The sequence below is a fragment of the Phoenix dactylifera genome, chromosome 8 (genome assembly GCF_051530095.1).
Source record: "Phoenix dactylifera cultivar Ajwa chromosome 8, Ajwa_hap1_PhDact_Kaust_v1.1, whole genome shotgun sequence".
Lineage (NCBI taxonomy): Eukaryota > Viridiplantae > Streptophyta > Magnoliopsida > Arecales > Arecaceae > Phoenix > Phoenix dactylifera.
Window position 1 is genome coordinate 21,987,079 of NC_143197.1, and position 24,380 is coordinate 22,011,458.

A 24,380-nucleotide genomic window follows, 5' to 3' on the forward strand; every position below is an offset into this window, starting at 1 on the left:
CAAAATTATGGGTTCTTTATCTTTTTGGGACTATCCTCTTCCCAACCGTACGCTACTATGTCCCTAAGACATTATGTTCATATGTCGATGATTTAGACCGCTTAGGTTCGTATAGTTGGGGTCTTGCCGTTTTCTCTTTTCTTCGGCAGCAAATACCTAGTCTAGCCGATAGTGTGAAGACTAGAAACGTCACAGGCCAAGGGGTTGGTAGATACATGGATGGCTGCACGGTCGCCTTGGTGGTAAGCATCATAAGATGTTTTTTTTAAATTTCATTGTTACAATATATATATTTAGATGTAATTTGATGTTTACAATGCATTTTTGGCAGGTATGGGCTGTTGAGCATGCTAACAACATTGTTGGAAGGCACCGGCCACCGTTCATGTATCCACGTCTCGTACGCTGGAACAACACCCCATTTTCCCGCAGGGTGGACGTGATTGCGGATGTTATGAAAAATTTAAAACGATTTGAGGTTTGAATGTTGAATTCTTACATTGGAAATATTTTAACTTGTACGTTAATTTAACTGTTCGAATGCTTTAGGTTATTGAGAAGAGAACCAAGAGAGGAGGAGTTGCACCTTCTCTCGCAAGGAAGGCCACAATTACTACGGCCTGATGAGAGGCGTACGGAGACAGAACATCAACAATCCGTGCATGTCGGAACTCAGGTATTAGCAGCTTACTGTGACATAGCATTTACAAACACAAATAAATGCACTTTTGAATTGGCATGCACTTTTCACTTGTCGGCACATAGTTCAAGTCTGCACAAATGGATGCATGCCTACAGTTTGTTCAATTCATACACCACATTCATTATTGTGTTGTTTTAGATTCCGTCATCCAGCCAAAGTGATCGACATCCACTGCGGAAAATTCACACACGTATCACAGTGCTTGAGACGTGTTTGGTACAACATGGCTTTAGTTTACCAGACCCTCATCCTATTGGGGATGTCGAGAATACCCGCATAGAACAACTCGATAAGAGGGTGTCGACAATAGAGAAGGTCCTACGAGATAAGGGCCTTCTGGTTGATGACAAACCTGGTGAGCATGCTACAGTTCCTCCTGAGGTAAGCATGCTTCCTCTGTATAAGGTCTGACAAGTTAACTACCAGTTCTAGTATGAATCGACTTGCTTGATTTAAATAACCTCTTCCTTGGTTACGTGAAGGAGCATACTACAGTTGATCCACCTATTCACGACGATGCTCTTCAGAAAGATCATATGCAGCATAGTGCTGATTCGGTGGAGGTATGTAATTTTTTGGTACGTAGTGTTCGCAGTTTTTAGAATGGTAGTATAAATTGTCTTGAAATGCATTTTCTTATCAGGTTATTTCGTCCACTGATGCTGAAGCTAAGAAGAAAGCTGGAGCTCCGAGCTCATATGTGTCCTCCTTATGCAAGCGCGTGAAGCTGGGAGCACGCGAGCGCAAGCCATCGGAGAAAGCGAAGGCCATATCACACCAGCCAAAGACTTATAAAAGGGCTAAAAAAAGGGTCAAAGTTGCCCAAATAGGTGAGGTTTGTACGGGAATTACTATTGTGTCCGAGGATTCGCCCGCTCGGTCAACCAACATATTCGACCCACCGACAAGTTCATTAATGGAGCTCCAAAAATCTGCTCCAACATGGGAGGAAACCTCTCCCCCGGGAGCGGTATAGAATTGTTGTCTCGTCCATATGTGTTTATTTATCCATATTGAATTTGCTAAGTCTATACAGTTAAGTTTTCTAACCAAAATATCTGTCGTCACCATTTATTGAACTTAGCATATAGTGTCGTCCACTAAAGTTAACGATGTTCAGAGAGTGGCACTGAAATAGCTTTCATGGGAAGGGGACAAGTATACTCCCTATTTGCTATGAAGAAGCTATTAAATTCTTCCTTGAAGAACATGAGTTTGGGTAAGTTAATTATATTAACTGACCGTTTTTCACAATTATCGCATTTAAAGTTGCTTAAACATTTGTATTATGTAGGGATATAATATGGGAGGACGAAGATCGTACCAAACCTGCATGCAGCCCTGATGCCTTAGTGCAGCTCCTGCATGACAAGGCACTACGGAGTGACGTATGCTCCTACAATGAACTAGTACTGAAAATTGTAATTTGGTACTGAGTGCGTACTTTTTTTATTGCGTACAGGTAATCAATGTGTACTTTCGCATTTTGGAGCTTCTGCCTCGTGCGTATAATGAGATTATTGACAATCCGTGTTTATATTTGCGCTGCGAGATCTAGGTTTTGAATTACTGCTCATGATGTCTCGTTCTTACATTTTTCCAATTGAAATTCAGCGTGCCAACGGGGCTGTAACAAATAAATTGTATGCAGGCTGCCGTGCTCCAGCATCTACCATTGGATTACCTCTCAATTACCACTGATGCTACCAAAAGAATCAGAGTCATTGGTGCCCAGTATTCAAACATGGCTTCGAGAATTCAGATGTGCCGATCTTCAAAAGTGTAGATATCTCTTCATTCCGATGAATACGGGATGGCATTGGTATCTACTCTCTCTGGACTTGAAGGACCAGCGTTTCGAATGCTACAACTCCTTGTGGAGTTTCGACGTTGGGGTGGACGCTGTTAGATATGTTCGTATCACTTGTGAAATTTGATATTACTGAGAACCTTCTTTATCAGGCGTATGTTCTTAAAATTTTGCATTCTTCACATTATTACAGGCATCTTTTGTGAGATCGTGGCTAAACGACGTTGTCGGATTTCGTATCCCTGAATTAGCATATTCTGAAATTCGACAATGTGCACAACAACTAAATGATAGTGTTGACTGCGGGGCATACATGCTTATGTTTGCAGAGGGACTTACCCGAGGCAGCACGAGACCATTGCAGGAAGAATTGAAGGATCCATCTTTATATAGGAGCTGGGCTGCAGGGAGTATTCTATTACATTCCGGGAGCGTTGCCAGTGTTAGGTTTAGGTCAATGTACCCTGCGAAGACTTGTATAGAGAAATCGTAGACTACGTGTTGTATCACATGAATGCAAATTAGTTGTAAAACTTGATTGTAAATGTGTTCTAAAGGATGTTTGTCCAACTGTAATTTTCTTGTTCTGTGTAATATAACATTTTCAGAGATAATATCATTATTCCCTGCAAAGTCCTTATTTATTGGCAATTTTTCCAACTCCCTGTCATGCTCATCGCTTAACCGAAAAGTCTACGGTGACTTATTAAACTGAGCCACTTAAACGTATTTTGAGGTTGTCACGTAATTCGTATTGGAAATTTCTCGATTACGCAAATGCAATCTCAGACAACTTAAAAATCGATTTGTACAGTGCGAGTTTATCGTAACAATATCATCCCGCACTAAACTAACAATGATATGCATCAACATTTCTGGTTTCATAAAGCGTGTCGGAGTTTGAGAAACTGTCTTCGCCCAATACATTCATGTGGTCGAATCCTAAATTCAGAGGTCGACACTTGTTCGCCACGAGTCGACTCTGGCACACCAGCCACTCTTAAGGGTCGACTCCCTGAATGTCCGAAGGTCGACTCTGGCACACCAGCCACTCTCTGTCTTGGCTCTGTGCCACTTAAGGGGTCGACTCGCCATTCACTGGGGTCGGCTCCCTTAGACTGGAGTTGACCCCAGCACACCAGCCACTCTTAAGGGTCGACTCCCTTATGTCCAGAGGTCGACTCCAGTCTGCCTGAGGTCGACACTTAGGCTCTGGCTATTTTTGGATGCTCTCTGTCTTGGCTCTGTGCCACTTAAGGGGTCGACTCGCCATTCACTGGGGTCGACTCCCTTAGACTGGAGTCGACCCCAGCACACCAGCCACTCTTAAAGGTCGACTCCCTTATGTCCAGAGGTCGACTCCAGTCTGCCTGAGGTCGACACTTAGGCTCTGGCTGTTTTTGGGTGCTCTCTGTCTTGGCTCTGTGCCACTTAAGGGGTCGACTCGCCATTCACTGGGGTCGACTCCCTTAGACTGGAGTCGACCCCAGCACACCAGCCACTCTTAAGGGTCGACTCCCTTATGTCCAGAGGTCGACTCTAGAAACTAGCTAAGGTCGACACTTATGCGCTGGCTATTTTTGGGTGCTCTCTGTCTTGGCTCTGTGCCACTTAAGGGGTCGACTCGCCATTCACTGGGGTCGACTCCCTTAACTGTGTTCCCAGACTCCTTAACTGTGTTCCCATACTCCTTAACTGTGTTCCCAGACTCCTTAACTGTGTTCCCAGACTCCATAACTGTGTTCCCAGACTTGATAACTGTGTTCCCAGACTACTTAACTTACACAAGTTCAGTTTTAAATTTTAATCTAGTTAACTTTTATTTCATTCCCCTTTTTTAGCAATCTTCTGGATGTTACGAATACACAATTACCATAGAATAAAAATATCATTATACAAGCCATGTTGGTCAAAAATAGAACATTTCATTGCACTTGTAGACATTACAAAAATATATTACAATGAGTCTCCTCGAGACCTATTAAACTCTTGCAGACAAAATAACCTAAGTTTCTAGGAAAAGAAGAAATCATGGGGCAGTGAAACTCGAAGAAGCTCTTGGCAGTCTCCCCAATACAGGACTTAGAACCTCTGAAACTTTCTGCAGAATGGCTGCAACTTCAGAATTGGACTGGAGATAGGACTTGTTCAGCTCAGCTAAAGTCTGATTGATCTTATGAAGTCCTTGTAGAAGTTTGTCGCATACATCCTGTGCATTTTCATTCAGATTCTCCATGTCCTTTCTGACAGATTGTTGAAGCTTTTTGGTCTCCTCTTCTATGTCCACAAATCTCTGGTACTGTCCTTGAACAAGACATCGAAGACTGACCATTTCTGCCCTCATATCAGCGACCAATTGACACACGGTTGCGTTGGAAGGTACCAAGTCTGTACAAGCAACATCTCTAGAATTTCTTAACTCTTGCACGATATCTTCCCTTAGTGCTCTGAATTGCTCAGCACTAAGTCTAACTTCAGTGGGCTGCTGAGGTTGGGCAATTGGTTCTTCAGTGGGAGGATGAAATGATTCTTCATTTTCGACAGGTCGCTGCTCTTCTCTATAGCACGCACTGCTCTTCCCTTCATCTTTTCTTATCCATTGACCATCTTTCTTACGAAAACCCATTCGATGTAGCGACCGGTCATTGTAAGTATCCCAACGTGAAAGAGTTGTAGATGGCTCCCCTTCAGTATTTACACCGAACTCCTCGAAGACTAAGGTTAAGAGCATTCCATATGGCAAGGATGCCTTAGCTCTAGAGGCAGACTCTAGCATGTGTCTAATCATCAGGTGAGGTAAACTAAGGGGGCTACCGTTCAGAATGTGAAACATAACAAGAATATCTCTTTCGGACACAAAATCAAACCTACCTATTTTCGGAAAGAGGATTCGGCTAACAATATGATGTAATAGTCGATTTTCCACACTAAGTCGGTTGGCTGAAATTTGCTCAAGTGGACTAACATTTTCTGTACCAAGAAGATATTGAATGCCCAACACTCTATTTTCTAAAAAATCTTCGGTTGAACCAGAGGTTGGCATGTTCACAACACTCCCTAGGGTTTCCGGGTTTAGCAGAATTGGCGTTTTGTTTACCACACTTTCAAAGCTAGCAATTCCGGTTTTGAGATTGGCATAGAATTGGCGAACAAGGTTCGGGTACGTCGGAATGTTAAGGGAACATAGGGTTTCCCAACCCATGGCTTTGAGCTTCAGACCTATGGTAAAACCCTCGGCTTCTAAGAAGTCGAAATCTATTTTCCTACCGAGAGAAACAGGACGAGTTACCAAGGGTACTTGCCTAGGAGGAGAAGGTGGAGCATGCGGACGAGGAGGAGGAACATCGTTTCTTGCCTTGGACCTAGGGGTCGACTCCACATATCAGTCGGGTCGACTCAATCGTTGCCGACGTCTACTCGACTTACTGGGGTCGACCCTTTGGTTTCTCTGATTTCGGGACAGCATCTTAACTGTGTTCCCAGACAATGTAATTGTGTTCCCAGACAAGGTAAATGTGTTCCCAGGAACTCCATAACTGTGTTCCCAGACAACATAACTGTGTTCCCAGACAAGCTAACTGTGTTCTCAGAAACTCCATAACTGTGTTCCCAGACAACATAACTGTGTTCTCAGAAACTCCATAACTGTGTTCCCAGACAACGTAACTGTGTTCCCAGACAAGCTAACTGTGTTCCCAGAAACTAGCTAACTGTGTTCCCAGAAACTCCATAACTGTGTTCCCAGACAAGCTAACTGTGTTCCCGGACAAGCTAACTGTGTTCCCAGAAACTATATAACTGTGTTCCAAGACAACATAACTGTGTTCCCAGACAAGGTAACTGTGTTCTCAGAAACTCCATAACTGTGTTTCCAGACAACATAACTGTGTTCCCAGACAAGCTAACTGTGTTCTCAGAAACTCCATAACTGTGTTCCCAGACAACATAACTGTGTTTCCAGACAAGCTAACTGTGTTCCCAGAAACTCCGTAACTGTGTTCCCAGACAACGTACCTGTGTTCCCAGAAACTAGCTAACTGTGTTCCCAGAAACTCCGTAACTGTGTTCCCAGACAACGTAACTGTGTTCCCAGAAACTAGCTAACTGTGTTCCCAGAAACTCCATAACTGTGTTTCCAGAGAAGCTAACTGTGTTCCCGGACAAGCTAACTGTGTTTCCAGAAACTCGCTAACTGTGTTCCCAGACAACGTAACTGTGTTCCCAGAAACTAGCTAACTGTGTTCCCAGAAACTCCATAACTGTGTTCCCAGACAAGCTAACTGTGTTTCCGGACAAGCTAACTGTGTTCCCAGAAACTAGCTAACTGTGTTCCCAGAAACTCCATAACTGTATTCCCAGACAAGCTAACTGTGTTCCCAGAAACTCCGTAACTGTGTTCCCAAACAACATAACTGTGTTCCCAGACAAGCTAACTGTGTTCTCAGAAACTCCATAACTGTGTTTCCAGACGACATAACTGTGTTCCCAGACAAGCTAACTGTGTTCTCAGAAACTCCATAACTGTGTTCCCAGACAACGTAACTGTGTTTCCAGACAAGCTAACTGTGTTTCCAGAAACTATTGGACTGTGTTCCCAGAAACTCCATAACTGTGTTTCCAGACAAGCTAACTGTGTTCCTAGACATCTTAACTGTGTTCCCAGAAACTAGCTAACTGTGTTCCCAGACAACGTAACTGTGTTCCCAGAAACTAGCTAACTGTGTTCCCAGAAACTCCATAACTGTGTTCCCAGACAAGCTAACTGTGTTCCCGGACAAGCTAACTGTGTTCCCAGAAACTATATAACTGTGTTCCAAGACAACATAACTGTGTTCCCAGACAAGGTAACTGTATTCTCAGAAACTCCATAACTGTGTTTCCAGACAACATAACTGTGTTCCCAGACAAGCTAACTGTGTTCTTAGAAACTCCATAACTGTGTTCCCAGACAACGTAACTGTGTTTCCAGAAACTCCGTAACTGTGTTCCCAGACAACGTAACTGTGTTCCCAGAAACTAGCTAACTGTGTTCCCAGAAACTCCATAACTGTGTTCCCAGAGAAGCTAACTGTGTTTCCGGACAAGCTAACTGTGTTCCCAGAAACTCGCTAACTGTGTTCCCAGACAATGTAACTGTGTTCCCAGAAACTAGCTAACTGTGTTCCCAGAAACTCCATAACTGTGTTTCCAGACAAGCTAACTGTGTTCCCGGACAAGCTAACTGTGTTCCCAGAAACTCTGTAACTGTGTTCCCAGACAACGTAACTGTGTTCCCAAAAACTAGCTAACTGTGTTCCCAGAAACTCCATAACTGTGTTCCCAGACAAGCTAACTGTGTTCCCAGAAACTCCGTAATTGTGTTCCCAGACAACATAACTGTGTTCCCAGACAAGCTAACTGTGTTCTCAGAAACTCTATAACTGTACAACATAACTGTGTTCCCAGACAAGCTAACTGTGTTCCCAGAAACTCCATAACTGTGTTCCCAGACAAGCTAACTGTGTTCCCAGACAAGCTAACTGTGTTCCCAGAAACTCCGTAATTGTGTTCCCAGACAACATAACTGTGTTCCCAGACAAGCTAACTGTGTTCTCAGAAACTCCATAACTGTGTTCCCAGACAACGTAACTGTGTTCCCAGACAAGCTAACTGTGTTCCCAGAAACTCCATAACTGTGTTCACAGACAAGCTAACTGTGTTCCCAGACATCTTAACTGTGTTCTCAGAAACTAGCTAACTGTGTTCCCAGACAACGTAACTGTGTTCCCAGAAACTAGCTAACTGTGTTCCCAGAAACTCCATAACTGTGTTCCCAGACAAGCTAACTGTGTTTCCAGAAACTCCATGACTGTGTTCCAAGACAACATAACTGTGTTCCCAGACAAGGTAACTGTGTTCTCAGAAACTCTATAACTGTGTTCCCAGACAGCATAACTGTGTTCCAAAAAACGTAACTGTGTTCCCATGGTGAGTTGGGTCGAACTGCCACATTTTGTGTCAACCCCATTTCAAGGCGAGTCGACCCCTAAAGTGGCAAAGAGCGAAAACAGAGGGCAGCCGAAATCTGCGAATCCCAAGTGTCATGCTCACGGTGTTTTGAGTCGACCTCCGTGCAGTGGGAGTCGACTCCTTAGGTGGCACAGAGCAAAGAGAGAGAGCAGCCGAAAAAAGCGAAGCCTAAGTCTCGACCTCACCGAGTTTTGAGTCGACCTCCGTGCAGTGGGAGTCAACTCCGGTGAAAGACGAGTCGACTCCTTAGGCGGCACAGAGCAAAGAGAGAGAGCAGCCGAAATAAGCGAAGCCTAAGTGTCGACCTCACCGAGTTTTGAGTCGACCTCCTTGCAGTGGGAGTCGACTCCGGTGAAAGGCGAGTCGACTCCTTAGGTGGCACAGAGCAAAGACAGAGAGCAACCAAAATAAGCGAAGCCTAAGTGTCGACCTCACGGAGTTCTGAGTCAACCCCTGGGCAGTTCGAGTTGACCCCAGTGAAAGGCGAGTCGCCCCGTTAAGTGAGACAGAACAAAGACAGAGAGTGGAGCTTAGCTCAGCCAAGCCTAAGAGTCGACCTCTTTTCCTACCGAGTCGACATCGGGACAGATCGAGTCGACTCCAATATTTTCGAAGTCGACTCGTTAAGAGTCTCAGATTAGGCAAAGTCGAAGGGAAGCCGGGAAACGGGATTTTAGGTGTCAATATATATTTTTCCACGCCATATTCAACTATTGTAATTGTCGGAGCTGACGTCGAATGCTATGCCAACTGTTGATTAACTGTGTATCATTACGTGTTTGTAACAATTTTTTAACTGCATTCCGATTTGAAGTAACTGAATTAAAATCTAACAAAAAATCAACATATACAATTCAGTTTGCACTTCATTTACATCAATACAAGAGATTCCCAGTTAATATGCTGTGACTAACATGAAAATACATTGCAGGTATCTCGATACATTCTTCATAATGTCCATATTCTTTACTTGATGACCTCATTACAAGTCCTTCTATTGTGCCCAACCTTCCCGCATCGTCCACATCTCATTTCACGTACTGACTCCACTTGCGAAGGTCTTCTCTTCTTTTTAGGCCTGCCAGGACGTGTCTTTCTGATAGGGGGTAGAATGTGAATCTCTTCAGAGGCACTTTGGGGCTTCTCCATGTCAGGAATTGGACTGATTGCTTCGGCATATGTTACTCTATACAATTCAGCTTGGAAGCAATTGTCGGTGAATTGGTATAGTGATCTGCCGGCCTTCTCGATGCATGCACAAGCATGCTTACATGGCATGCGGAAGATTCGCCACTCGCCACAAGAGCAGCTACACATCTGCAGGTCAACTTTGCATGAGTAGTTGGTATCCTTTACGTCATATATCATTATGTTGGACGTAAATACAGCTAATCTCCGACCATCTTCCGCATTTTTATGCAACACTTTCTCCGCATCAGGACAAAGTTGAGATTGAATGCTATATCCTCGATTACGCCGTTCATGCATCATCTGCATTATTTGGATCCTTATATGGCAACCATCTGAGGCACAGGGAGATGACGAGCCTCCACGACCCAACTATTAAAAGACTCTGCCACATTCGATGTCATGATGCCCCAGCGTGGATCTGGAGCCCAATGCTCCGGCTTTGCATGTAGGAGAAAGGTGGTAGCACCAGGGGCTTCTGATGTAAGCTTTGCAATTAGCTTTCGGAATACAGTAAGCCTTGGTGTATAGGCAGCAGCATTTAGTAAATCAATGAGCCTCTTTCTCTCAGCTGCATGATAATGGACAAGGACCTGCATTGATAATTAAAATCAGATATACCACATGCTACATTACATAGATACTTTGTAGTTTAAATTATTCATAATATGACGATGCAAACCTGATTCTTGAAGTTTTCTTTCACATGACGTATACAATATGAGTGGTAAGAATCAGGAAAGTACTTCGGCACGAATTTAATAATGCCCTGATGTCTATCCGTCATAAATGTGAACTGTTGACCACTATACTCAGTACAACTATGAATAGCTTCTTTCAGAAACCGGCAAAACCATTCCCAATTTTCATCACTTTCTGTATCTACAACACCATAAGCTATAGGAAACATATCATCATTTCCATCTTTGGAAGTGGCTCCAAGCAATACACCTCCATCCTTATGCTTTATAAATGTGCTATCCATAAAAATCAGAGGACGACATCCTTTTATGAAACCCATTAGTGAAGCATGAAAACAAATGAATAGACGTCTGAATCGACCATCAATTGTTTCATACTCTACAATGCTGTCGGGGTTGGTCTGACGAATGGCATCGCAATACCAGCGAATCCGTTCATAAGATAGCCGGCTATTACCATAAAGATCCATCATAGCCACCTCCTTACCACGCCAAGCTTGATGATACGGCAATTCAACACCATATTGTCTTCGAATATCCTTTACAATATCACTCGGCTTATATAACGGCATATCTTGAAGTTGATCTTTAACAATTTTGGAAACCCAACGTTTTGAAGCCTTTGGATGAGACCGCACTTGCAATCCTCCTCCACATGTGTGGTTACAGTGCATTTTTTTAATTACAAACTTTTCACCATTCCCAAGGCGAGAAGCATGAATACGCCATTCGCAACCTTCATAAACACATTCTACAGTAACTCGATCACGATCGTTCTTCACGAAGATAAAATCCCTGCAATTTGCAATGCAATAGTTGCGAATGGTGTCACGTAGAGTTTCCACATTCATGAACTCCTGACCAACACCCTCTATACTATTTTTCCAATCATCCAACGAATTTTTTTGACTTGCTTCCTCTTCAATTGCGGCTCTTGTTTCTTCAACAACTTGACCAAAATTACTTGAGCTACCCTTCGAAAATTTTTTCCCTCTCGAACTAATTTCAGGACAATGCGATGAGCCACTGTTCATACAATAGGATAAACATTATTTTAGCAAACTTACTAAATTCGTTGCACAAAACAAAATTTTAAAAACGGAATACCTCTCAATTACCACAGCAGCACCTTCGATCAAGATTGGAGAATGAGTAACAACCATCTCGATCACCTTGGCATTTAAGTTGACGTGTATTTCATGCATGTTACGAACATCCTTATCGCTCATGAGCGTAACAAGCATTTTAGACTTATTTGGAATATAAAACTTAACTTCTATCATTGTAGAAGATAAATGTCTCCACCTTTCAACTATTTCCTTAAAAATTTGATCAAGAATTGTGTCTTTTGAGATGGAAATAATCACAGCTTCGCTACCATAACAACAAATGGCCATAAAAACAGAGCTAGCAGTGTCTTCCGAAGCCATGACAATGGAAAAAAGAGGAGGCAATGAACAGATAATTCCGAATTGCAAACAGACTTAGGAATATAGTGGAGCAGAGTCTCACTACACAGAGAAAGAGGGACTATCAGCGTTCTCTCAAACAGGGAACAGGTAAAGAGTAAGAGAGAGTCTCAACGTTTTTAGGTCAACACAAAGGCTCGACATGCTCTCTTCCTATCCATCTAGCATCCATCCTAATGGGTGCTTGTCTCTTCCCAGACCAAACAATCTCCATTGGCAAAGACAAAACAGAGAAGAACGGAGACAAAATGCATACCCTGTTGCGGCCTATTTTTACACCTTTTTTTCCGTCTCAAAATCTTCCTCCAAAGCCATCTTCGGTAAACATCTTCCGTGGGATCACCAGGGGCATCCACGCTTAAGGGCTGCAAGTGGGATTTTTACTTGGGAGCATCTTCGGTAGACAAAAACAGAGTGTCTTCCGGTTAGAAAACAGAACGCGGTACCTATTTTTTTCCCGCTTCTGGTAGCATGGGGGTACTTAAGTATCCTGGGGGCACTTTGGGTACTATATTTTAAAGGAAACAGTAACTTAGGGACCGGGAATTAAAGATCCATGAAGCGGTGGACCGGAAGTTTTTTTTGGGTCAACCGGGACCTCCTGTTACAGTGGGGTCTTTAGAGGGATGGGAAAGTAATTTACCGTAAATAAAACCTAGAATGGTTTTTTTTTTTTTTTTTGCTAAAGACGGGTTTTCATACAATACGTGTACGAATACACCCAATAAAGTCAAAAAATACTAACTCACGGAGAGCCAGTGGCAGCTCCCCCTCCCCCACCCAAAGGGTGTATCCTGAATGATGAGCCGCGAATGCAGCCACCCAATCGGCTGCCCCATTGGCTTCTCTAAATACATGCTTGGCCTAAACGACACCCCAACCCCACACATCATCCCTATATCCCGAACCAAGGGGTGGTCTGTGCCCTCGCCCCTCAGCCCCTCCTGAATCCAACTGATAACTGTGGCTGAGTCACCCTCCAAAATAATCGAGCCAGCCTGCAAAGCCTGCCTCGCATATCGAAGACCCGCCCAGACCCGTCCAGGCAGCTCGTAAGAGGCTAGCCTGCTGGTGTATTGCTCTCCTTTGAGCACTTTATTTCCTTGTAAAGTCATTAATTTCTCAGTTAAGGGTATTTAATATTTTGTGCACTTGATCCTGGTCGCTAATGGATTGCCATTGTGTTGCCACACTTTTCTTCATGCATGCGTCACCATTTCAGAAGGAAGAAAGAAAACAATGAAATATGAGTGCAAGTGGCATGGACCACTGGAGAATACGTCGAAGTTGAAAGCATTGCTGTTCTAGTGCGCATCTAATAATATCTTTATAGATAATTCAATTGTTTGCTTCAGCTTGACTGTTCCTATCTTGCCTCATTTAGTTGTAGAAAATGAAATTTGTGTCATTTGTAGAATTTACTGTCTGATTGGGGCTGCATGCTCAAACAACCAGACTTGCTGACGGCACCTCGTGGTGCCGTTGGGTTCGGGCCGAAAAGAGCTCACCCCTCTCGGTGCTTCTTCCCAAGAGATTTGGGCCAAGTTTGTTGCCGAGGACGCTTTCTTCATACTACAATTCAGGAGGCATGGTCGTCTGGTTTTCAAGCTAGGCTGGTCCTGGTTCTTGCTTGCCTTTACTAAGGCAATCTTCATAAATTTCTTCACCTTCTCTTATTGATATGCTTAAGCTCGGCAGGTGGCCTCACCTGATTTGGGGTCGCAATCCGAGGGGTGGGGGCCGACGACCACTAGGTGTAACCAAGCTTGTTTATCCACTGCAATGCAAGGTAGGCCCCCAACTTATCGGTGAAGCTGATAACGTTCAGGTGGACATCATTCGTTCACGAGACATTTACTCGTGTGATTGGGACAGTAGTTTCCCTCGAGAAAAAACTCACACATCATTAAAGCCTTAAAAACCAGATAGATAAATTGGAGTAACCAGAAGGTGACATGATAATGTTGTCATCAGCTAATCTACTCAGTAAAAACAGAGACTATGTCACATCGTTAGAGCCTTTTAGACCAGATGGATAAATTAAAGAGAATGACGAAAAGGTGACATGATAATGTTGTCAGCTATTCTTCACAATAAATACAGTGCCGTCCAAACCCAAACCCAAACCCAATAAATGTCTCCGATTTAAACTTAAAAATTGAATTGCACCCAACAGGTAATGCTTTGAGCCTCTTCTTGTTTGTTCCCAAGCCTATATTTTGGATTGGGTTCGTGGGCTGTAGGCTCTAATTACACTCCTAGCCATGCAGCAATTCTCCCTCCCTCTCCCTCTCTTGGTAAAAAGGAGTGATCTAATAATCATTACAAGGAGTGATATAATCATTCGCTAGATCGTCCAGCAATTTCTCTTCATCACGAAAGTAGCAAAAGACGTTCGATACCGAAGACCTTAAGTTGCAGAAAATAATGACGGCTAATGTAAACCAACGCAACCCCAACCCCCCAAAAGTCACTGAATCTGATTTCAATAAGAACTAGGGGTGTCTAGCAGATTAGCATCCTTCTTGGACCTAGAAATTAGTGTTTGATCGACGCCAGTAGTATTTCAATAGTCACTCAGATGAAGGCAGGCTCCCCTACTTTTATGCAGCATAGGTCGTAAATGATGCAGACTCCCCGCATAAGTGCCAATGGGTAAGGTCTGCAGGATGGCTCAAATGACTTGACCTCAAAGTAGCTTCCATCATATTATCAAAATATGCAACTAATTTTTTTATAGTACATATTATGCGATTTTTTATAATAATTACACAATATTGTGCAATATTATATTATAGTTTTATTAGTGTTACTATTAATTATATATGATATGATGTTACCATAAGTATATAGATAAACGTTAATAATATTGTATTGTAATAATGTAAGGATCCATACGGATGTATGCTTATTTCCACATCGGTTATGCACTAGACAGATCTTAAGTATTTATACAGGACCAAGAAACCCAAATAACATCTACTGGTTAATTTTTTTTGAATGAGATTCTGAGTTGTTAAAAATAGTATCAAAACCAATTCAGTCTATAGCTTATATGGACTAGGGAATAGTATAGAACGAGTTTATTGGGGTTAATGGCAATCATGATGCTTATGATTAGACTTGAATAGATTTGGATTGGCTAGTTAGGAGTGCTACCAATGTAGAAGTTTCATATGGGTAGCTTTTCAAATAGCACCATTTCACATTTTTGGGGGAGTATTATTGGAAAAGGCAATTGCAGTAAATTTTACCAGGCTGGTTTTTGACATGGTCTGGACAAAAGGACAATGTCATAGATCCGGATGAACCGGATTTTTGAAAATGGGTCGTATATTTTAGGCCCAGACCCAACCCAAGATCAACTCGGAGCGGGCCAACCGGGTCGACCCGAGATCCGTTTGCAACCGATGCTTACTGGTTAGGGCTGCAATAAAAATTCGCCGGGGGTAAAAAGATGGAAGGGTGGAAGCGTGGGCAGGGAGGTAAAAAGTGAGATGTATCAGTGGGCGATCATGGATTCCGACCAACCATCCAAGGTCAATTTTTTGATCCTTCTTGCTGTACTGCTGCTTCTTATGTATTCCTCCTCGCTTTTTGAACATGGTTCTTGTCGCCTTTGTCTGGGCCTCTTCACTCTTTATATTTTTCGTACTGATATCTTGCAGATCGTTCCCAGAATATTTTGCTAATGCTATTCTTGTTCTATTAAGATAATGGATAAGTATATCTCTTTTATTTCAAATTTTCCTTTTATTGACAAGATCTAGCTGGTGAATTTGTACATAATGGCATCTTATATGCAGCATTTTCAGTTTACTGCTTACCAAGATTTGGAGTTGAATCTTAGCTGGATATTCTTTTCCAGATGTTTGATGAGAGATCCTCTCGCTATCTCGACGCTCAAATAACATTTTTAGATGATTTAGGGTTATATCCTGTGCTTTAGATGATCCATTCATGTGGACCTTTTTATATCTTTCTATTTGTGTTTGAAGGTTTCAATCATGGAGAATCTTCACCACCTTCACCACTGCTTCCAAATTCTTTATTGCAGTTAATATTAATGTAAGAACTAGTTAGGCACAGGGCATGACATTTGTAAGAATGAACATTTTATCTGAATAGAAGCATATGTGGACACTAACTCATATGCAAGTGCTCTATGGTGATCTAGATGATTCATGAACCTGTCGAATTACACTAAATGCTGGGATCAGCCTGTTATATATGATTTTGAGTTTCAGCTGAAACCAAATGTTGGGGCCAAACTTGTATGCGCAGATTGATATATTGCTCTATATTGATATGTTAATTAGTCTAATTTTTATGTTTCCTCTTCATTTCAGTTCCTTGAGTTTAAAATGGAGGAAGCTTGCTCATTGGTTGTAAAGGCAGCCACGAGGAAACATTTTTCTGGAGGGATGGCAAATAGAGAAATAATATTTTTTGGAAGTTCAGATACCAGGAACCTATTATTTTTCAGTTACCTTGTCTTTGTTTAGAAGCAGAAGCTATGATACTTAAACCATGTCATTTGGTGCTAGTTTTTATAAAAGTTCAATCCCAACAACCCTAGAAACAAAACCCCACCACCACCCCATAAGGAATTATTAGTTTGCTCCTCCCTTGGAACAGAAGTGATCCCTGTAAGTTTCACTAGGGATCAATGGGAACAATTCCAATCACTTGTTGCCATTAAAGTAACAAGTATCTCTGCCTTTATTGTGAAAGCTGGGTCACTACTTGGTGGATTATCAGTGGGTTAGTTTGAATCACTGCAACCATTTGTCCAATGAAGAAGGCTGAAATGCCCTTGACTTTAATAGGAAATAACTGGACAAAAGCACTGCTGTTTCTTAGGTAGTTTATAGCTGGTGTTAAAAGATTTGTAGCATCATTTGGCAAGAGGATGTGCAACCTACATTCCATGAAAACATCTTCTGAGTTATGTTCCATGAAGATGAAATGGTATACCTCAAGTTTGTGGATGAACTTTTAATGTGTAAAACCTGCAGGCTTTATGCGCAATGCAAAATTCTTTAGACGAAGGCTAAGAAATAAAATGGAATGAACTTTGAAGGATATAATATTTTGTATTTGCTTCTTTGATTACTAGAGGATCTCTTGCAAAGACATATTCTCCGTCTTTTTTCCTTATATTCGTATATTCAAATGGGAATACTAGCATTCTTGGGTTGAAATCAATCATAACCTTGACCTTACATAAATTCCAACCTATCAATCTAGAACTTCATCATGGTTGCATACATGTATGTAGGGCTAAGTATTAGGAGTATAGAGGTGAAGACTCTCAGCCTCTCGTACGCTGAGATATTCAAGAATTTTCTTGTCCAATCATAATAGACATGTGACCTATCAATGCATTGTTGGTCGAAATCCATGAAAATGGTTTGACATAGCCTAAAATGTTTAGGTGTACTAGAATTATACATGCACAATGCACATGGAAAGCATAGATGGTCATGATCTATCGGTCAAGTCAAGAGATAATTGTTCTTAATTATTCTTTCTATTCTTTTTATTATGTGAGAATTATTTTCAAGATAGCCATGAGATCTCCTTTCTCATGTCATCCCTATCCCTTTTAAGTAGAACTTCTATAAGAACCTTGGGCTTTTTTTCCTTTTCCTCTTGGAAATCTGCAATTAATTACATTGATTATTTTGGACTTTCTTGATCACCCCATGAATCACTATCCTTTCTAATGTGACATCAAGTGAGACCATTAAATGAATAAATGATGGACAATAATTGTTCAAGAGATTCTGTTACATATAGTATATGGATATGAATATTAATATGGTGACCCTATAAATCTTATTCATGAGTTAATAGTGCTAGTAAATGCATACAAGGCAAGAAAAGTATAGAAGAGGTGCTTATCACTATCAATGAACACCCAAAAGTTCGAGAACTCAGATTCAATTCTTTGTTTAGTCGAGAGTTTGCATTGATTTTTTGCAAAAAAATAATTTCTCCTTATCCTCCTTTCCTAATATATCTATAGTAGTTAAAGATGTGAGACTTGTACTTGTTGTGTTGTTTCCTTCATAATTTATGAGGTATTTGAAGAAATCTTTGTTCATAACCTGTAAAACATAAGTGAATTAAGTGATTTTAAATTTAGCATACAAGAGCAAAGTTTGCCATCTGGATACCGGATCCTGTACCAGTACCACATTGGTATAGTGTTTTTATGCTTGGTATGGAGGTCGGTTCGGTGTGTTGATACTCGGTATACCTTCCATACAGAGTTTTGATTCGGTACTGATACGATATGGTATGCCTAGTATGAGGTAGTATGCATCGGTATGCGGACTGTAACAAAAAGTTTGATGGATGATCAATTATGTCAATGACCTTTAGGACTGCATTGCCTTTTGGAGGAAGGACATATTTGGGCCTTTATACTTCCAAAAAGAAAGAAAAAATCTCGTAAAACTTTTGGAGCATTATTATCAAAAAATCTATCTGTGATCAATTGTTACATGTAGGGTGTCTAGTCACTCCATAGTTAAATAACACTTACATTTTTGTGAAAGTTAGAACACATAAAATTAAATACAATGAAAAAATGAAAAAGATTTATATGTTGGATTTCTACCTCTTTCATGAATTTGTCCTTTGGAGTTCCGAACCGATATAAGCAAGTTTTGGGACAATTTGAAAAGAGGCGGTGACTTACCATTGTTTAGGTATCTGAGCATTTAGATGATGTGTTCATTAACCTATTGGTAAAGGATGGACTCATTGAAAAGGGGACTATTAAATTGAGTAGATATTGACATGTAGAGAGTTGCCTCCATCAAAAGATGCATCAAGTGAAGAGGGCAATGATTTTGTCAAGAAGTACTCATCCTCATCCATGAAACCACAATGTTTGACTATGATCATAGAGGTGAAGACGCGAAGTCTATCTCTTTCGGGCAATATTTCAATTTCTTTATGATGTATCTTGCATTTTTTATTATTATTCTATTTTCTTCATTAAATTCTCCAATTTTGACCAAGGAATTTTGCGCCGAGTAGAGATGATGAAGTGACTAACCATCTCAATGTGTATTGGAAGTAACATGGTGTTATTTGATTGACTTCCTTTACTAGATGGGTTATTCCCTTAAACATTTTTGGTTGCCATATTGCATTTTCAAGCTACATTTTTTGATAATAACTCAACAAACAATTTCTTTGGAGATATCGAGTGAAACCAATTTTTTCATGGATATCTAAAAACAAACACATGTGGTTGACATCATTGAGACTGGGCCGGGCTGAGTGGGATCGGGCCGGGCTTGGCCACTCCAAGCCGGCCCACGAGCCCCAGAATTTTTTTTTTTCATTTCGTTGGGCCAAAAGGCTTGGCCGGTTAGGTGGACCGGGCCCAGTTACTGGGTGTCACAGAAGAAGTTGGGAAAATCACCCGGGCTTGATGTCTTATTAGGTGGGAAAAACCATGTTCGTAGCTCGTACTTCGTCTTTAAAGAAAAGGCACTCCAGGCTATTAAGTTCAATTGAAGGAAGTGGATATAGAGATAACCAATCAACAAGATTGCCTGATCCTCAGGTTGTCCAAACAAGGACAACTAGTGGGGAAGGAGACCATCATCCACCTCTTTAATATCAGAGTATAAAACTTCATCATATTCCACCAAGTAAATAGTTCTGTTTTTCTATCATTGGGGTAGCTATGAAAGAAAATACTGCTGGGACACCATCCAGTTCTACCTAGAAAGCATCAAACAAGACTCTTTCATACCGTCCATAGACAGTAGTCAGCAAAAATTTGTTTCCATCAGTCTTCAAGGAGAAGGGGACAGTGAGAGAAAAGGCTCCATTAGATAAAGATCCCCATGAAAGTAATTATATTTCCAAACGGTAACTAAATTTCTTTAAGATGAAATGACATCAAGATAACTCTTGAGCATTGATCGGGCTGGACCAAGTTGTGGTTGGGCTTGCCCTTAATATCAACAACCTATCTACTGGTCCAAAGTTGCTTGTCTTCATCTTTAGCCTAAATCTCTCACCCTGATCCCAACTCAGCTGCAATGCTCTGGCTTGAGACTTACTTGACCTTGCTTGATCAAATTTAGGGCACATGCATATTCCCTTGTATGGCTCAAGGGGAGTGATTTTTTTTTTGGAGTTAGTGACAATTTCCATTAGGAATGGCTGCAATTAACTGACAATTATAAGTGAGCGAGCGAGCGAGCGAGAGAGAGAGAGATGGAGAGAGGGGGAGGGGATGATATGTTTGAACAAGAATGGGAGCAAGGTTTTAGTGTCTGGGGGCATGAGAGATATGGGGACAATGGCATTACCTATCAAAGAGAGGTGATGGCCATGCTGTGCAGTGAAATGGTGAGAGGGGGGGGGGGGGGGGGTGCTAGTAGAGATGAGGCAGTTCAGGGCCTGCAGACAAGGATGAGGACAGGGATGAGAAAGTGAGGGAGAAGAGAAAGAGGAGAAAGTGGGGAAGACAGCTGAGGTTGGTGGGTGGTGGTGATGAGATGAGGATGCGGATTGAGATGAAAAAGAGGAGGTAGATAAGTTAGAGATCCAAAATACATATATAATTGTTATAATATTAAATTTTAAGTTGAGTAATGCCCAGTCTATTTTGCTTTTGGCCAGAACACGCTTACCCCAAAACTTAGTCAAACGTAATTCTGCCGGCAGAACTTAACAGGTTTAAAACATCTGCACAGGCTTGCCGGATTTTGGCTGGGATGGGCTGAAAATGATAGATTATAGAGTGCATATGATAAACAAAGTTGGAAGGGGGGCTTTATTCATGGAAAACTTTGTGTCTTTATGAGGTGGATCTTTTCTCTGCTCCTCATGAAACAAATCTAATCTCAGTTATGTCCTTATAACTCATGTTCTTCACTATGGAACTTGACTACTGAACTATAAGGTCCTTGGCATCAGTTTGATGATATTCACATTAGTGTTGATTATGATGGTGAATTCTCTTTTTTTTTTCCTTTTTAATTTATGAATGTTGTTAAATTTGCATCTCATCTTTAATTCTTCTCTCGATCCATTCTTCCTTAGAAAATGTTTTTTTTTGTTCTCTCAATTTTTTCCAATATCTTTTCTTTGTGCAGATGAAGATCTTCTTAAAGTTGATGAAAACTGTAGCCCTTGAAGTAAACAGCACAGACACAATTGATGACATCAAAGCTAAGATTTCCCCCGTAGAGGGACTTGCACCGAGTCAACAAGAGCTATTTTTTGCAGGTAATCATCTCAAGGGTACTAATACACTAGCCGATTACAACATTCCCGAGAATTCCACCATCAACCTTTATATTGGACATGGAATGCAAATATTTGTTAAGGTTCCAACCACTGGGAATACAATTGTGCTTGATGTGAAGAAATGCGACACCATTCAAAATGTGAAGTCTAAAATCCAGGACAAGGAGGGAATCCCACTAAACCAACAAACACTCGTCTACTTAGGCAGATCACTTGAGGATAACGAGACATTGATTGCTTATGATATCAAAGAAGCTTCGTTGCTTAATTTAGTATTGCATCCAAAAGATGAGCTGAAAATATATGTCAACATCACTAGTGGTAAAACCCTAATACTTGAAGTGAGAACCTGGTACACCATTAGGGATGTCAAGATGATAGTTGAGAGCTTGGAGGGGGATCCTACTGGTGAACAGATGCTTGTTTATGCTGGAAACCAGCTACAGGACACTCTAACTTTGCATGACCATAAAATCTGTGATAATTCTGTCTTGCAGTTGTCGTCGTCTCCAATGCAGATATTCATTAAGAGTGCAAGTGGGAAGACCTTAACACTCATGGTGGAAAAGAGCAGCACGGTAGCTAATGTCATGGATAATATGGAAAAGAAGGGGTTCAAACTGAATCACCAGATGCTGGTGTATGCAGGGAAAGTACTTGACAAAGATGCAACTCTTGCAGATTATCATATTCAGGGTGGTTCAACCATCGATGTCCGAACACGTGCTGGTTCAGCCATCGATCTACGAACACATGCTTCTTTTCAGTACTGACATCATATCTTTGTGAACTTAGTAAATGGGGAAAGAATCTCTCCGAACGTGGAGCCAGACACTAAAATAAAAGAGGTGAAAGCCATGATCCAAGAGAGGACCAATATTCCATGCATAAATCTAAAGCTTTGTTATTTTAAGAAAAGGCTCCATGAGTGTTCTACTTTGGCACAGAACAACATTCACTTTGGCTCTACTCTACTGCTTAGTTCCTAATGCATTTTATGATGATAGAAAGGTACAATAGATCTGTGAGATAAAATATTGGGATAAACAGATTTTTCAGGATGTGTCACCATTGTGGCTGATTCTTTTGGTGACATCTTAGAAAGGAAAGGTTTCTTTTCATTTTCTTTCGTATGCTTTTATGAAAAAACTTACCAACTAACTTGTATCTGGATTGATAATCCTTTCTGGATGGTTATTTTAATGGCAAAACATAGTCAATATCTGTTGGAACAGGAAAAGGATATATGTTTAGGTGATCTGTAGGCTGATGTATCAGGGGCTGCTGCTGAGACGATGGGTGGCTATCGAGCATTTCTTGTTTTATGTTGTCCAAGAAGCTCCACTTCTGCTGTTGAATGTGAGCTAGAAATATACTGCATGTTCCTTTCTAGTATGATGCTTACCTTAATTTTGCAGGTGGAGATAATTGAGATGATGACGCTTTGCTGAACTCATGAGGTTTTCTTTTGGAGGTCCTTCTGCAAGTTATGTTATCGTGACACTTTCTATTTCTTATAAGCCAAGATGCTACTAGTGTCTAGTACCTCAATGGTCGTTTACAATTTGTTGCTTTAGATTAAGAGAATGGAAAATCTGGTGTTATTATGCGATGATTTTATTCAGCCGGATTTTGTCAAATTATTTCAGAAATTTTGGTATCAGGTCCTGGCATCTGTTTTATAAAAGCTGGTGGCTAAGTGTAACCCTAGGCTTGCTTTTGCCATTGGAGATAAATTACTCTCCGAAGACCAGACCAAGGTTTTCATCCAACGCCGGGATATCAGTTGAGATGGTATTGTATTGGTACCGGGCACCTACCTATATGATGTATAATTATGTAACTGGCACGTTCTACCTTTTTATCTTGGCCTATGTTTACTGATATAATGTGTTATATTAGCTGATATCCTAATTAGTCTGTTATTATTTAAACTAAGTATTTAATTGTTAAGTATTTAAAATCAGCTATTTAATATGAGAATTTTAAACTAAGTTTTTAATTGTTAAGTATTTAAAATCAGCTATTTAATATGAGAATTAAATTCAGGTCTGCTATAACATCCAAGATCATGATTTTTTGGTTCCACAATATCAGCAAAAATCTGGGAAACCTTGGAGCTTGAGGAATTTTTCCATGTTCTCCTGGCTTTCCTTCGTGGCAGGTTAAATCAAGATCTCAAGCATCATCTCTCTATTGGCTACCTACCAAGATGGCCAAAATCAACTGTTTTAAAAACCTCCAAATAGACTTATAAAGGAGTGAAAAAAATTTGTTATTGCTTTTTGTTGATCTGCAAATGGAGTGAACTTGACGTTTAGTAATGGCATATTTGCGTGCTTATGTAACAACCCAAAAAATTAGCCATATCTTTGCATTGAACTCTGCTGATGCTTTCTGATTTGCTGCTGTTTATGACTCAAAGTTTGCTCCTTAAACATCAACTTTATTGGCTTCCCTAAATCCACATGAGAAGGAAATAATCTAGAAATTCAATTTAAAGTTAATAAATGATGCGCAGGGCTTGTATATACCACATTATTGATGCAGATATTACGGACCCGTACTCTCAACCTCCGTGGATTTATATCCAACAGTTTGAAGACCATGAAGTTTCCTTTAAAAATATTTAGCATGCGAGCAACAACATAATTTAGAAAATGCATATGCTAAGCAGTCAACCAGAGCCTCTAATGAAAGATGGTAGCTCTCTTTGGAACCTTACCTGATCCAGGAGGATCCTTAGACTCATATGGAGCACTATAGCCACTATGAGTAGAGTTGGATGGGTCTAGGAGCAAGATCTGGCATATCAGAAAGCCAAGTTATAAGCTAAATTTTTGGAGGTCATAATTTGGTTATACGATACTGTGGGGCATCTTCTTTTTTTTTTTAAAAAAAAAGAATAATTTTTCGAGATCCATAACGTAACGTTTGCCTATTTAGGATCTAAAACAGGCTGGACCGATTGAAAGTTTTCTTTTTGGGTAAAACTTTGATCGGATGTAACTTTCAATCTCAGAAGAATCAAGCGGGGCAATAAAAGGTAAATTTGATGTAGAAATCGAAATTTACCTTCTAAAAAATTTTAGCTTTTTTCAGTTTATTTCTACTAGACATTTTTGTTTCAAAAAATAAAATCTTATTAGAGCTATGAAAACAAATCTGATCTGAATTATGCAAGAACGGAGCTCACTATAATAAATAGAAAT

At 40.8% G+C, this 24,380-nt stretch overlaps 2 protein-coding genes and 1 long non-coding RNA gene across 7 annotated transcripts; 2 read left to right on the forward strand and 1 right to left on the reverse strand.

The window, feature by feature from the left end:
* Positions 1 to 2,450: 2,450 nt before the first annotated feature.
* Positions 2,451 to 3,127, forward strand: LOC149753032 (uncharacterized). Its single transcript, XR_016396227.1, has 2 exons — positions 2,451 to 2,616; positions 2,707 to 3,127. It is a non-coding gene; the product is annotated as an uncharacterized LOC149753032 (long non-coding RNA).
* Positions 3,128 to 10,030: 6,903 nt separating this feature from the next.
* On the reverse strand, positions 10,031 to 11,841 carry LOC149753033 (uncharacterized). The gene is made up of 3 exons (XM_089924954.1): positions 11,519 to 11,841; positions 10,393 to 11,437; positions 10,031 to 10,303 (listed from the first exon to the last, which is right to left on the reverse strand). Exons 1-3 carry the CDS (start codon positions 11,839 to 11,841, stop codon positions 10,031 to 10,033), a joined length of 1,641 nt encoding a protein of 546 aa, XP_089781080.1.
* Positions 11,842 to 15,305: 3,464 nt separating this feature from the next.
* LOC103696801 (polyubiquitin-like) lies at positions 15,306 to 23,050 on the forward strand. 5 transcript variants are annotated; one of them, XR_016396225.1, is made up of 3 exons: positions 15,306 to 15,419; positions 21,015 to 22,016; positions 22,587 to 23,050. XR_016396225.1 is itself a non-coding variant. In XM_008778520.5 (2 exons), the coding sequence occupies exons 1-2, from the start codon at positions 15,378 to 15,380 to the stop codon at positions 21,939 to 21,941; spliced, it is 969 nt and encodes a 322-aa protein (XP_008776742.3). In that variant the 5' UTR covers positions 15,306 to 15,377; the 3' UTR covers positions 21,942 to 23,050. The 5 variants fall into 5 exon arrangements, 4 of the variants coding, with proteins under 4 accessions (XP_008776742.3, XP_088559205.1, XP_088559204.1 ...); XM_008778520.5 differs by having other exon boundaries at positions 21,015 to 23,050; XM_088703079.2 differs by having other exon boundaries at positions 15,409 to 15,486; positions 21,015 to 23,050.
* Positions 23,051 to 24,380: the final 1,330 nt, after the last annotated feature.